The sequence below is a fragment of the Saccostrea cucullata genome, unplaced genomic scaffold (genome assembly GCF_032062105.1).
Source record: "Saccostrea cucullata isolate Sc308-1 unplaced genomic scaffold, CSIRO_AGI_Scuc_v1 ctg1201, whole genome shotgun sequence".
NCBI classification, from domain to species: Eukaryota; Metazoa; Mollusca; class Bivalvia; order Ostreida; family Ostreidae; genus Saccostrea; species Saccostrea cuccullata.
In genome coordinates this window covers 254,603-270,664 of record NW_026932430.1, presented here as the reverse complement: position 1 = coordinate 270,664, position 16,062 = coordinate 254,603, and the positions used below count along the sequence as shown (strand labels likewise).

The 16,062-nt window shown below is 35.5% G+C and overlaps 2 protein-coding genes across 3 annotated transcripts; one reads left to right on the top strand and one right to left on the bottom strand.

Moving 5' to 3' along the window:
- Positions 1–597: 597 nt before the first annotated feature.
- Positions 598–8,107, bottom strand: LOC134235102 (uncharacterized). Its single transcript, XM_062717194.1, has 2 exons — positions 6,663–8,107; positions 598–857 (listed from the first exon to the last, which is right to left on the bottom strand). Exon 1 carries the CDS (start codon positions 7,956–7,958, stop codon positions 6,675–6,677), a length of 1,284 nt encoding a protein of 427 aa, XP_062573178.1. The 5' UTR covers positions 7,959–8,107; the 3' UTR covers positions 598–857; positions 6,663–6,674.
- A 234-nt stretch (positions 8,108–8,341) lies between these two features.
- On the top strand, positions 8,342–15,839 carry LOC134235101 (uncharacterized). 2 transcript variants are annotated; one of them, XM_062717193.1, is made up of 3 exons: positions 8,342–8,365; positions 12,525–12,809; positions 14,607–15,839. In XM_062717193.1, the coding sequence occupies exons 2-3, from the start codon at positions 12,581–12,583 to the stop codon at positions 15,710–15,712; spliced, it is 1,335 nt and encodes a 444-aa protein (XP_062573177.1). In that variant the 5' UTR covers positions 8,342–8,365; positions 12,525–12,580; the 3' UTR covers positions 15,713–15,839. The 2 variants fall into 2 exon arrangements, with proteins under 2 accessions (XP_062573177.1, XP_062573176.1); XM_062717192.1 differs by lacking the exon at positions 8,342–8,365 and adding an exon at positions 12,387–12,436.
- The last annotated feature ends 223 nt before the right edge of the window (positions 15,840–16,062 follow it).

The following is a 16,062-nucleotide window of genomic DNA, read 5'->3' as shown; positions in this document are numbered from 1 at the left end:
CTTCTGTAACTGAATTCAGAGAAACTTCTAAATTCTTGGAAGTGAACGTTTGATTAAATAATTGAGAGGTCACCAGGAGATGACCCTGAATGGGGTTTCTTCAGAATCAGATTGTAAAACATTATACATTTAATGACTGGGTTCAGGGCAACATGCCTTTTGTCGGACCTAATAACCAAACTGTTTGCTTTGATCCGTTTCGCCAAGGGCGATCGGTTTAGTTTGAGGGATCGACAATTTATTTTTGATACAACAGTCTTTTTTTTTTGATGAAACATATGGAGATAACGTACAGTATACAAGATCAAAAGTCTATAAAGCAATACAAAATAGGAGCAGAGTAATACGGGACCTCCAAAGCATCAAAGATGGGATCAAGTGCCATGGAGGAGTGAACATACCTACCGACCCAGTATTCTTCTTTAAGGAAGGGGTACCGACCCTCTGATATAAAAAAGATAACTTTCCAATTTCAAAATACGAATACTAGTTTTCTATTTTAGATTTCTTATTGAAACCTCTGAGGAGTCAATTCGAGTCCATGCAAGGAAAAAAAATACATAAATGAGTTTAATCGGATGTTATGGGGAGAAGTAATATTAATCGGGCAAGGCTAAGCATGCTAAAATCTATATCTTTTATCAGTTTGATTTTTTTCTTTAAATTCTGTTAGAATCACATCCCTATGTGTTGAAATCCTTTCTAGCTGTTTCCATTCTCATCAACAGTTCATTTTAAAAACAGGTCAAAGTATACTTCCTTGCTGTTTACTAGGAATATCAATGCCCAGCTTTGTCATGTTACTGTTTCTTCTGCGTCAATGTGGTTGATGTGGTTACAATCGTTGTAATTTTTGTCTCGCCTGCGACGAATGTCGCGAAGCGAGACATAGCGACCATAGATTCCGTCGTCGTCGTCGTCGTCGTCGGCGTCCAACTTTTGGTTAACCCAAATGTCAAAGTTTTATAAACTGCAATAACTTTCTCAAATTTTATTCAGTCTTCTTGAAATTTGGACACAATATTCAGTATGGATAAAAATTTATATCCCAAGTATGATTTTGAAAAAAAAAATTCAAATTTTTCCGTATTTTTTCCTTAAGTTGGACTTAGTTTTTTCATGATAATTTATGGTGAAGACCTATATTCCAGCAACTATAAGTTATAGGGATATGATAATTAGTCAGTGGATACATCATGGGTAACCACAAACGTCAGTACCAGAATTAGGTCATCTTGACCTACATTTTTCTGCATGAGTGACTTTGGTTAAATTTTTGGTGGAGGTCCATATCTCAGCATCTATAACTTATAATGGCATGATGATTTGTCATTGTACAGGTTATAAGTAACCAACAACATCAGTACCAGAATTAGGTCATTTTGACCTACATTTTTCTGCATGAATGACTTTGGTTAAATTGATAATGGAGGTTCATATTTCAGCAACTATAACTTATAGTGGCATGATAGTTAGTCAGTGGATACATCATGGGTAACCACAAACGCCTGTACCAGAATTAGGTCATCTTGACCTACATTTTTCCGCATGAGTGACTTTGCATAAATTTATGGTGGAGGTCCATATCTCAGCAACTATAACTTATAGTGGCATGATAATTTGTCAGTGGATACATCATGGGTAACCACAAACGCCTGTACCAGAATTAGGTCATCTTGACCTACATTTTTCCGCATGAAACTTTGCATAAATTTATGGTGGAGGTCCATATCTCAGCAACTATAACTTATAGTGGCATGATAATTTGTCAGTCTACACATCATGGGTAACCAACAATATCAGTACCATAATTAGGTAATCTTCACCTACATTTTCTGCATGAATGACTTGATACATATACAGTGGATTTGATTTCAAAATGCAAGTTCAAATTATTGCGACTCATAACACGTTGCAATATTCGCAATAATAAAAACATCACAATAATTTGTGAATTTACAGGGTATATGTATATATATATAAATGCCAATATAATCGCCAAGGGATTAGATATTAAGTCAGCTGTTCCATTTCTTTATTATTGTATTTTTGAGTTATTCCTTCTGAAATGTCAATAAATGCTTCAGTTTATCAGACAATCATTTCTTACTAACCACAGCGACAGCAGGCGAGACACAGGGTTGCGGGCAACCCTTACGTACTTTTCATCATAACTAAAACAATATGATACCCTGATAAAATGTCGATGATGGTTTTTACATATAAAACATGAATAATAAAAACAAGATGTGTTTATGAGACACTGATACCCCCATATGGCAGCTTATAGCGAGGGTTTTCGTTTCTCAAATGCAAGGCCAGGGTCAAAATTGTTGGTATCCAAATGAAGGTCTTGTCATAAGGGATACTTCTGTGAAGTATTTAGAGCCAATCGCAAAACCCCTAAAGGATTACATTGTTTGTGACGAGCTGACGCTTTGCTTGTCGAGAACTTTAAATACTACGTCACATTCTCACCACATCAAAGGACGTAACCGAGATGGCGTCTCTCCCACGCTAAAGTCGGTCAGCTGCAACATACAGCTTGTTTTCGGGGTTCAAAAAATGGAGTAGACAGTCCCGATGTCGTTTTCTTGAATGTTACCTGCAAAGTTTAAAGTTTTTTTAAACCTTGAATTTAAAAAAAAGTTTTTTTCAACCTTGATTTTAAAAATGTAAAGATTTTTTCACTCCATTACGAATATTTTAATTGGTCGATTATTTTATTCTATTATCGCAATTTTTTTTTTCATATTTGCGAACAAGTATAAGCTTTAAAGTCGAGTAGTGCATGATTCATTGATCATTAGATTTATTAGTTACGCGTATCAACCCAAGTCATGCATGCTGAGATTGTTGGATTTGGTACAAAATATACTGGTGAAAAATGGATACCCTCTTTATGCGTATATTCGAGAGAAAAGATAAAGAGGGAAGGCCTGGGAAGACGTGTCCATTTACCTTCAAATTTTAACGATTGAGGTTCAATTTATTTTTAAGTTTTAACGAATGTTGTATGTACAAGGTAATTTATACCAAACGACGGAAAATATCTAATTATCATGGGCGTCGGAAGCAAATTAAAGTGGGGGCTAAGGGTAAGAAATTTATTTTTTAGACCTTCCAAAAAAACCTGAGAAGCAAAAAACAACAACAACAACAACACACACACACACACACACACACACAAACAAAAACAAGGGATGTGTATTTTCCAAACACAAAAATCTTATTTCGTGGGTATGTACCTACGCAGCAATGTTCAATGTCTATACTAAGTCTAACTTTGAAAAAGCCCCCCCCCTCTCTACGCTCGCCCGGTTTCGACGCCTATGTCTATAAAGTCTAAATCTAATTACACATGCATTTTCTGATTCCTTTAGATGGGCCTGGCAGATTTTGAAAATAAATAGACTTTGTCCACGTGTTTCCTCTGAAGAAAAGGTTTTAAAGAAAATTTGCCAGTTACCGGTACTAAACTGCGTCGCAGGGAGCGTGCGCTAGTTTTTGTTATGTTGCAATTTTTAAATGATTAAAATATAATTAATATATTCTGGTATTTGCAATGAGTTTCTATAGGTGTTTTTATTTGGGTGCTTAAGCATTGTGCTATATATTTCTTGGAGAAGAACAGGTTTGTGATGTGGGTTGCACTAACGCACAATATTGGCTTTATTCTGATTTGTTTGTACATTGACCTAAAGAGAATATCGTCATATATACTGATATATGCCGCCGTAGTAGTAATTTTTGACTTTTTGACACCAACACCGTGCGTGACGTCTGATGCAACAAGAGTGGATTACGGTCTTGAAATTTTTTGTGACAGTCTCATGTATCCAAAGTACAGTGCACAATAATTTTTACGAATTGATATTTTTAGTATATACATGTACTAAACTAACATGAAACTGTTTACTTAAGCTGTTGTAAAGTATCTTTATTAAAACGTAAAACCTTTCGAACAATATGTTTGAAACGAAAAAAAAGAAGGGTGGGTCGAGGGCTGGCCGAGCTTTTCTGATCACATTTTGCCTAACGTCTGTTTATCCGTCTTTAAACTTTTCACATTTTCGAGTTCTTCTCTAGAACCACTGGGCTAATGTTAACCAAACTTGCCACAAGGCATTTTTTGGTAAACGGTATTCAAGTCTATTCAAATGAAGGGCGACTTCTTTGAGGAGATAATTCAGAAAATGTGAAAATTTGCAATTGATGACATGTTTTTAAAATCATTTCAAGAAACAGAGTGCCAAGAATGTTGAAACTTATGGGAGAAAATTTCAAGACGTGTAGATTCAAGTTTGTTCACATATACTCCCATCCCCTTTAAAGGTAGATTGGGACCACTTATGGATTTAAACTTTCAATACTGAGCTGATTTCTGCTATTTTCTTAGCCACGTTGCTCAGGTATGCGATGTAGCCCATGGGCCTCTTGTAGTTCCCCTACGTTAGTACAATATACGAGTAAATATTCATTGAATCGCATGATTATTAAAAGTTGTCTTAGCATTCGATAAAGTTGTCCCACAGTTTCTGAAATCGCACCTGTTTTTTTTTCCATTCTAACCCCCCCTCCCCCCGCCCCATATATGGAGGATATGTTGCTGTTTGCAAAAACTCTGCGTACGTAGTGCTCAGTATGGGTTCCCTGTTATGGGTATTTACATGTTCTTACAGAAATCTCAGTTTTATAAGGGATTGCGAAAATGTGCTTTTGAGTACTTTTCTACGTAATGCACAGTATTTAAAAATTCTGCAGCAGTGCATGTATGTCGTATATGATCAATCAGAATGGATTTAATGTGTGCTTACCGATAATTAAAAAATCAGAGACTGAGTGCTAAATTAACGAAAATACCTGATCATATTTTAAACATCACTGATGCAATAGAGTGAAATATATATATATATTCAGCCACTGAAACGTTTCCTGGAGAGAGAGAGAGAGAGAGAGCTCTTACATGTGTGTATTTTTTAAAGCAAAACTATGCACCCGTTCTAATTTAGTACTTTTACATAATTATTGACAATTGTGAATAGGCATACTTCTCTTATTGACAGATATGTTCTTTTATATATGGATACTAAAAGTACAAGTACATATTTTTCTGGTATAATACGGCTGTTTGGGGTATACATGTAATAAAAAATCTATGTATACTTAGTTCTCAAGTCTCAAGTTCACGGCTTGATACACGAACGGAATATTTCTCTTTTCCACAGAAAAATCATTTCACATCAACAGTACTAGTGATTTGAAACAATTAAAATACTACACAATCCAAGAATGACCAGGAAGAATACTTAAAATCCAGCAATTTAAATTGATCATGTACATCATTTTATATCGCATGTATACTGTGCCATATACCGGTACACAAATGGTAAATGCTATAAAATTAAATTTTCACGGCTTTTATTTATTACGAACTCTAAAAAATGCATATAATATAAATAATGCTCTTTTTAAACTGTTTAATAAGATTTGTGTTTTCTGTCCCCTTTTGTAAACCCGTTAAACGTCGGCGATGTGTATTGCAGCTGACCGACTTTAGCGTGGGAGAGACGCGATCTCGGTTACGTCCTTTGATGTGGCGAGAATGTGACGTAGAATTTAAAGTTCTCGACAAGCAAAGCGTCAGCTCGTCACAAACAATGTAATCCTTTAGGGGTTTTGCGATTGGCTCTAAACCTAGTATTAAATGTTCAAAAGTTATGTTCAGGGTTAATTTTTTTAAAGTGGAACATATGGAGACAACGAACAGTATTCAAGATCAAAAGTCAAAACAATACAAAATAGGAGCAGACCTCCAAAACATCAGAGTTGGGATCAGGTGCTATGGAGGAGTGAGACTCCCTTGCCGACCGGTCACACCCGCCCTTGCTCCTTGTCATGATTGGGAAATAACGGAACAAAATCCGTCGTCAATTCAGTGTATAAATAATGGATTAACAATTGGTAAAACTCTTAATTAAGATAAATATCAAAGGGTCAAAAATACGGTATTTCCACCCCATTGAAAGGTCTTGCCACAGTAAATACACATGTGGAGTATGCAAGCCTTAGCATCGACTTTTTTTTAATTAAAAGTGAGTCAAACTCCAACATCACGAGGTCAAATTTGATGGTACCTGTAAAATGGTCTCGTTACAAGGAATATACCTATGAAATAAAAAAGCTGTAGTCCCATCAATTCAAAAGTTATGCCCAAGGTTTAAGTTTTTGCGGACAAACAGACAGACAGCTAGACAGATGGAGGGACAAGGCAAAAACTATATACCCCAAATCTTTGATTACGGGCATAAAAGCAGTGTATATCTCTATTTTCTGAATCTTTATAGATTTTATTTACTTAGCATTAAATTATCATGACTTGTATTACACTTTCTAAGATTTGACACCAACAAATTAAATAAATGTTCATGGAAAATACTTTTGCACTCTTTTACACATAACGGGGAAAATGCGTAAAGTTGTTTTTGGAAAATTGTCGGGAAGACTGCGTTGGAAAACAAGTATTTTTTACTGAGGGCTAAATTGGTCTAAGAAAACATTTTGGAAATATTTTTCTGATTTTAAAAGTTGGTTTTACATATGAATGAAAATGAAAGACACTGGATTGCCTGAGTTACAATTGATGAATTCCATAAAATCACATATATTCAGCTCTACATGTATACTTCATGCGCTCCTTTTCTACATAAAATTTTCTTCATTTCTGTTTGAAAACATTTATCATAGTAAGCATACAGCCATGGGTGTGTTACATATCCTAAAGATCCCAGCGATCGTAAAAACAAGTAGAAATGAAATTCCCAGGAAGACATGCGGAACCACCTAGCTGGATCTCTTGTCTCCAGGAATATAAAAATCCATGTCGGTATATACGAAAGCACTGTTACTATGGTAATAGCAATAAACATTAAGGTGGAACGTTTGGCCTTTCTATTGGTACTGAGATAAACTGCCAGTGATTTTGTTTTATTTTTATTTCGATTTCTGCTTGTTTTTTTTCTTAGTGTCCCCTTGTCACATGTTGGTGTTTCTTCGAACGTACATGTAGGTATATGGCTGTCTGCTTGTTCTGATAATTGCTGTGGCTTTTCTTCCGGTATTTCTGAATGTATCACAGGCGTTTCACTACTTGGTCTTCTAGAAAGATTTGAATTTTCTCTTTCAAAGGCATTGATGATACTAGCTCTTAGATTCCCATACAAATTCCTAAATCGTACTTTCTGTACTCGCATGCCTTTGAACTGCCGAAGCTGTTTGAAAATGATCAGTGCCACGCGATAATATAGAAACGCCATTGTAATAATACCAATGACGGATAAAATGATAAAAACAATAGTAACTCCGGATACGAACACTTCTGACCCCGGCATAGTCATGTCAGAGCTACAAACATAGCCTGTCATATTGTCAGAGAAGCTAATTCGAATAACTTTGCAATAGACCAATTTCGGTGAAGCAAAGGCCACAGAGACACCGGCTGAAATTCCAATGACAATGTGTTTGGTTTTTGTTGTCAAGACCTCAGTCATGGACAAACATATATGGCGGTATCTATGTACGGATATAACAATCAACACTAACAGGGCCAGGGTAAAAAACATGTTCGTTAGAAACATCAGTATTTTACAAGCGGCATTGCTCGGGAAATTTAAATAATGTAAATTTTTAGTGAAGATCAAACTTGAGCAGAATATACAAAATAAAAAGTCTACGTATGCTAACGCTAATATATAGTATCTGTCGTCTCTACTTCTAGTTATCCTAAAGCTGTACATCAGAATGACGATAGTGTTTCCGAGGACTCCTAAGACAAAGAAAATCCCATGAGTAGCCGTGTCGTACTGAAACATGTGCAGGAATTTCCTGTTTATTTTTTCCTGGTGATCTCCGGTTCCGTATAGGGTGTTGTTAAATAGAGACTGAGTGGTGTTCTCCATATTTTACATAACACCTAAGATGAATTTCTATTTGCACACTTTAGACATCCTCATCTATTTAAGTAAATTTATGAATTATATCAGACACTTTCCGGTTTTCTAGAGATTACACAATGACACATACTATTCCAAAACACGATGCTGATATTCCATGAAGAAATATGGAATAGAATCACTATTTGTTATTTCATGTACTCAAAACAAGCATTATGCTTGTACTTTTTACAGCGTGACATTAAAGATCACGTACAAGTTTACGCAGAGGATGCAAGTCATTATTTCTCGATATAAAAGTCTCTCTCTTCTACCCCTTCCGGTCTCTGTTCCGCTTTCAGTTGAAACAAACCCAATTTCTGTCGTTAATATTGTTTAGTCGTTGTCAGAAGCTCAAACGTTCAATACGTAAAGTATCATCCATAAAATTATGGCTGAGATTTTAAATAACCACGCTAACAGAACAGTGGAAGAGTTCAATCTAATCTTCAGAGACCGATACTTAATCAATACCGTCTTCAACGTCATTTTTCTGCTATTTGGTATTCTGGGGAACGCACTTGTCATTTACATTTATAAATCACGGCTGAAGAAGAAGAGAAGAGGAGACCGTTACTACATAATCATGTTAGCCGTGACAGATTTGTTCCACTGCCTGTTCTCGTCAAACCTTGTTTTTGCGAAGAACTCGAATCCAGTTCTTTTTCCTGACGATGCATTGTGCAAAATTCTCTTGTACGGTACAAACGTGTTCTTTTGCCTATCCCTGTTACTCTTGGTGATAATATGTGTTCATAGATACATCAAAATCTGCAAACCTTTCCGGCCGAGTCTAACTTTCAGAGATAAAAACATTGCAGTTGGTGTTGCATTTTTCGTTACACTTATTTTCAACCTCCCAAAATTAATTTACTTTAAAAGAAAACCTATAACAATTAGCGAGTATAAGCTACAAGGATACGTTTGTGGGTCGGACATGACTATGGACGGGGCGAAGTACTTCGTTATCTGGATGTCGAAATTCTGGATCGCATTTTCTTGTGCTACCGTTATTGTTATGTCTGCCTTGTACATATTAGTCGGAAAAGTGGCTTACAGACAGATGAAACAAATGGAAAGAAAGAAAAAAGAAAGCCAAAGGGTACGAGACCAGTTCGGGATGACGTCAGAGAGCATTTCAGACGAGGGATCAACGATGATGTCCGTGAAAGCTTCTGAACATCACTCTAATGCATTGTACAAAGTCTCCAACAAGAGTTGTACGATTGATAGTAGGATATCCAATGGAAGGCTGAGATTTCACAGTCTCTCAATGGTCTCCTCGTTAAGCCATCAAGTCAGAAACCACAGAATGACCATTATGTTTATAATTATCACCATCATAACCATTTGCTCGTATGTTCCCACCTATGTGTTTATACACTTTGACTCCAAAGACCCTAAACGATGGTTCTCTGTATCTAACACGGAACTCCAGCTATTTCTGTTTCTAAGAAGTTTGCACGCAATGGGATATATTGCCAATCCAGTGATTTATGCATTTTTTGACACATCATTTAAGACAGAACTTGCAAAAATGTGTTGCCATGGAATTATAGAAGATGTCCGTGACCATTCGTCTACTGAACACTAAGACAATTTTCATGAGGTCTCATCTACATGTGTATGCATATGTGTGTGTCCTCATTATCTTGTTCTTGGTTAATTGCACGAATATACTGGAGTTTGATCGTGATTGTGACTATAATATTTCCATTTCTAATTTTTCTCTCTGTGATAACTCTTTTAAAATTAGCGGAGTTAACTTGATAATTCTACCGGAATGTAAATTAGGCAGTTCAATAGGTCAGGAGCTAAGGAGGCCTAATATGCACGCAAATCTCGTGCGCATCTGTCATTGAGTCTGACGCTAAGGAGGCCAAATATGCATGAGAACCTCGTGCGGCTGCCGTTGTGTTTGACGTCAGTGGCCGAAGAATAATGGAATTGGCATGGGAGTTCTCGTGTAATTTAAATCTATGTCTACATTTTCAAAGTCTATAAATCTACAATTTTATTTCACAATGAAATGGAAATATAAGGAATCGCTGTCTAGTTAGTATAGTATGCCAGGGACATCAACAATAGTGGGAAACATGGGATAATTTATGCATAACGGTCTTCGCCCGTTATGCAAATTATCCCATGTTTCCCACTATTGTTGATGCCCTGGCAGACTATACTAACTAGACAGTGATTCCTTAATAAACTCACAATCCAACAGAAGAAACATGCATGTATAATATTCGTTTTAAAAAAAGGTCATCAAAATGTAAACAAGGCAGCGCCCTCTAACGGTATCAAACGCTAACGTGATTCTTTACCAGACTCTCTGACTGGTTGGAGATTTACAGAGACAGTCGAGAGTCTTGTTGAAAGAGACTATCATATATTAACTTACAATATTTTAATTTTAGTTGTAACACGTCATTTGATTGGGTAAAAGATCTAACTTGCATATGTCACAATGAATTACGTCAAAAACGTATTACTCCGCTTGACACTACTTTCAAAATAAGCTAAAATATTTTAAATTTAATAATTAAGAACTTTTTCCGGAGGAAAAATTGTCTCACTGTCTACACTGAAATTAAATTATAGGGAATGAAGCGTTAACTGTCCCAAGTTACGTATAACAAAAGTTGAAATAAGCTTCATTCCTTAAATATTATAGACATCTAAGTTGTAACTCTTCTATTTGTCGGATTTTTTTTTCTTTTATTAGAATTACTCGCGAAATATTGCTTTTTAATTTTTGAAGTGCTGTTAATTGTGATCTGCAAACTGTTTGTGCATGTGTTTTGTAGAAAAAATATAATTAAATAAAAGAATACACATTGTTCTACCTTGGTCTCGTCTGAGTATATACCAGATGACAAATTTGTGTAAAAAGTTACATTATCGACGCAGTAATCAAAGTTTTAAGTTTTGAGTTTCTTACAATATTTCTTTTTGAGTTTGTACATGTTTGGATGTACATGTACATTTACGATGTTGTCCTAACTGTGGATGTCATTACATTATTGGCTATCGACGCAAAAAAGCTTTTATTTTCTTACAATACTAGTATTCCTTTCTGCATACGGCCCCAAAAAATTAATCAATAGTTTCTCAGGCACCGACGCATCAGTTAAAAAACGGCCGCATTGATCAATTTTATTGACGTATTGAAAAGGGAAATAACTCAATTTTCTATTTTTCCTAGTTGAAAAAGAAAATCGAGTTATTCCCCTTTTCAGAAATGCTAAGATATACATTTTTATTAGAAAAACAATATATTTCTTCTAAATTTACAGTATTTATTGAATTAACTTTTAAATAAAAAATTGGAATAGCATTATTTAAAGTTGAATACATATTATAACTAATTTCAGACAATAAAAATTAAGAATTAGTAGTTATTATCATTTTATTGAACAAATAGCTTTAACAAAGGTATAAAACCTGTCAAACTGTTTTTAAAAAAATGCCTGCCGCATTGAATTTTGATTTTTTTTTGGCCCGAGAAACTATTGATTAATTTTTTTGGCCTAATTTCAGACAACAAAAATTAAGAATTAGTAGTTATCATCATTTCATTGAACAAATAGCTTAAAAAGGGTATAAAACATGTCAACCTGTTAAAAAAAAAAGCCTGCCTGCCGCATTGAATTTTGATGTTTTTGGCCTGAGAAACTATAATTGATTAATTTTTTTTTGGCCTATGCGTCTATGGACTTGAACATTCAATATTTAAAAAAAACGTTTTCTTCCTATTGATATCGTCGATGTTATATTTGGTTAATTTTTAGAACCCCGAATCTCACAAATCATGGCATTTCAAATTTATAAATTAGGCCACACCAATAATTTTTTGTTTGCCGGACCCACGCGCTCGTATTTAAGCAAAACTACATGGTGTATATAAATGATATTAATTAAAATTTCCCGCACCATGGGAATTCTATTCCATTTCTGCTCTATTTATCTTAATTTTAATCTGATTACTCTTCAAATAAAAAAATATATAATTGACCGCTCAATTTCTATGAAAAATGTCCGACGAACAAGAAATAAAATTGTTGTGGCCTAGCTTACATTGATATATATTTTTTGAAGTATGAAATCAACTAAAATTTGTAAAAGCAAGAGTTATATTCAAAATTCCTGTATGGATGTAAAACGAAATTTAACTTGAAAATGATTAAATATCCAAATGAATTATCCATTAAATTAATTGGGTGCCTTTATTACAAAAACAAAAGAATGTAGAAAAGGATATGAATAGAGTACCCTACATATAAGAGTCAGGACAGATTTCAATTTCCTTCTTTTAGATGTATACTAAATAATCAACTGTTGACCTCTATATTTCTCTTATCTAATTCTATATAAAATCCATGAAAGCACTGTGAACGTATTCCGGTTTTATAAGACAATGGAATTATTAAGAACTTCACAACACGGTCTGTATTACTTACGTATGAAGTAAATTGTGGTAGCTATTATTTTATAACATAATCATAAAGAAAGACAACCCCAATTCTATTTTAGGTTTGGTGACAACCTGTCTTTTTGTCCTTACCGTATCTCTTCTGGTTACCGGTAATATGGACGTATGGGTAACCAATAGCAACGGAGGAGACAGGCTCTCGCAAAAAGCCTCGCTATCACCTACCGGAAGTTCCAATGGATTTCGTATTTTTGTGGACCGGAACAAGCGTTACCAATATATTTCCGGATTTGGAGCCGCCTTGACAAATGCCGCGGCCTACAATCTGTACCATAGCTCACAGCGAGATCAAATCATGCAGGATCTGTTTGGAAAGTCTGGAATTTGTAAGAATGCCACACTCACTATCCTTTTCTATTTTAAAAACAAGATGTGTTTCTGAAACACCGATGTTCCCGTATAGCAACATAGCGAATATTAAACGTTTCTTAAATGTAAATCAAATATATTAGTACCCAAAGTAGTGTATTCTCACAAGAAATACAGTACTGTTGTGAAATATAAAAGCTCTAGCACAACCTGTTCAAAAGTTATGACCAAGGATAAGTTTTTGAAAGGTAGGTCAAACTCTAAGGTCAAAGGGTCAAAGTTGTTGGTTTCTTAAGAAAGGTTTGTCACAAGTATTACATATGTGAAGTATGAAAGCCCTAGCCCTAACTGTTCAAAAGTTATGACCAACGTTAAATATTTTAAAAGTAGGTCAAACCCAAAGGTCAAGGTTATTGATATCCAATAGAAGGTCCTGTCACAAGGATTGAATATCTGAAGTATGAAAACCCTAGCCCTGGCCTTCAAAGGTTAGTGTCAAGGTTTCATTTTTTTAAAAAGTAGGTCAAACTTCAAGCTCAGGGGGTCAAAGTTCTTAGTATTCTATGAAGGGTGTTCTCACAGGAAAGGATGAAAGCCCTAGCACTTACTGTTCAAAAGTTATGGCCAAGGTTAAAGTTTTTTCATAAGTATATAAATCTCTAAGGTCAAGGTCAAAAGGTCAAATTTGTTGGTAATAAATGAAAGGTTTTGTTACAAAGAATACATAAGTGAAACATGAAAGTCCTAGTATCAAAAGTTATGGCCAAAGTAAAAATTGGAAATTTGTGGAAAAGTGGGTCAAACTCCAAGGTCAAAAGGTCAAATTTGGTAGTACCCTAAGAAAGGTCTTTTCACAAGGAATATACATGTGAAATATGAAAGTCTTAGCTTATAAAGGTTTAAGTTTTTGCGAACAGACAGAGAGAGACAGACGGGCGGACAAGACAAAAACTATGTTCCCCCGAATCTTTGATTACGGGGGCATAAAAATTAAAAATATTTTACGTGAAATTTGTATTTACTGCCACTCGAAATATCAAAAATTTTCAACATTACAACTACAAGACGTCCTTGGTCAAACCTCTTTATTGTAAAAATCTCGTTTATTTTTTGAAAATTGTCTCAATACTAGTACTTGTACTGTATACACTTACACGGAAAAGATTAACCTTTGGTTAAGGTAAAAGAGTCTCCAGAATGAAAAATCTCATGATTCTAAAGTTTTATCCCACACTAAAAGCATACTAGTAATCAATTCTGTAATAGAAAGCGGATTTTTTTTAATGCATGTTCAATGTCCACAGAGAAAGTGAAAGATATGAGACCGCATGTGCAATGATAAAAATATGGGGCATTTTGTGGGACACTGAAAACGAAGGAGCAATCTAACTTAATATTTTGAAGGACGGGTTAAAAACAATAGACTGTTTTGTGTAATAGTGAATATAACATTTATGTTGGGTTTTTCCGTCGTTTTGTAGCGATCCCCTATTGTTTGGGGTCATATTATAGGATCTTTCCTTGTAAATGCTTCTCCCAGTTAGATAATTTTATATAATGTATATGTCTTGAATCAGGTAAAATACCAAACTTTGCTTTGCATCGATGTTTGGACAAGACCTTGATCTCAAACAAACCAGTACATTTTTCTTTAATTGTAAATCTTTAAAACTTAAATACCAAAATGAAATCTTTTGGACCTTATAATGAAAAATCGATAAATACGAAACAAACAGTAATGAGATTACAACGCCAAGGTTTTGCAGAAGATGGCTTCTCAGCATTATCATAATTCATTTCAATTATATTTTTAGCCATGAGCTATTTGAGGTTACCCATGGGAGGCACAGACTTTCAGGGAGTACAGCCTTATACTTATGACGATCTGCCCTCCTGGCAGCACAACGACTTCCACATGGACCACTTCAGCATTCAAAAAGACAAGGAATTCATCATCCCCGTCCTCAAACAGGCCTTACAAATCAACCCAAGTCTCAGAATCATTGCAACGCCGTGGACTGCGCCTGCGTGGATGAAAACGACAAACTCTCTCTTTGGTGGCGAGTTTCACAATGGTAACAACTATCAACAAGCATATGCTCAGTATTTCGTCAAATTCATACAGGCGTACCAGGCAGAAGGAATTCCTATTGATGCCATTTGTCTACAAAATGAACCAAAGCACACAGACAATTCTTACCCCACCATGAAACTCAGCTGGCAAGCCGAAAGAGATATCATTAAAAATTATCTTGGGCCTGCTTTTAATCAACATAGTATCAACACAAAAATTATCATATACGACCATAACTGGGATGACACTACTTATGCTGGAAACATTTTATCTGACAGCGGGGCGGCCCAGTACATTAGAGGCAGCGCCTGGCACTGCTATGGGGGCCGCCATGACACGTGTGGAGGCTTTCATAATCAACATCCTAATAAGGATATCTACTTTACGGAATGCTCCGGGGGTGACTGGGCGCCGGGATTCAACGTTGTTTGGGGCATGCGCATTCTTTCCATCGGACAAACTCGCAACTGGGCAAAAACTGTCATGTACTGGAATATTGCCCTCGATGACAACCACGGCCCCAAGGTAGGGGTGGGAGGCTGCAATAATTGCAACGGAGTAATAACTATCCACGGTAATGGCGGCATGACAAAAAACACCGAGTATTACATCATAGGTCATATGTCAAAGTTCGTTTTTCCGGAAGCTGTTCGATTAGATACTCCTGAGTACGGTTGGGATGACGTGCACTCTGTTGCCTTTCAGAACAATGATGGTAGTGTGGCTATCATCGTGTTGAATCCCCGTAACGATAGGGATCAGACATTTTATATCGACATTGATGGCCAACATTATCAGTATACATTACCAAGAGAGTCAGTGGCTACCTTCACGTACCGTAGTTAATGTTATGATAAGAAATGAGAACACTTGATTCCATACATTGTAAGAGTTTTAATCTGGTGCTATGAAATATGAAGCAATGAATAATTTAATTGTGAAATAACAAAGAAATAAATAGTTATTTTAAAAATACTGCTTTGGGAGCTCGCTCTGTGTGATGGTAAAATTAGGTTGTTATGGCATCTCTCTGAAAGAGTTGTTAAAAAAATTTAAAAGTTTGTACTATAAAATAAAATCAATATAACTTAAATTAATAACGAGACTGTCTGTGAACAAAAAAAATATTTTGTATGCTTAAGCTTACCTTGTGCTGAAGAAAATTATCCCTGCACTGCAACTGATGCGTTGCTTGC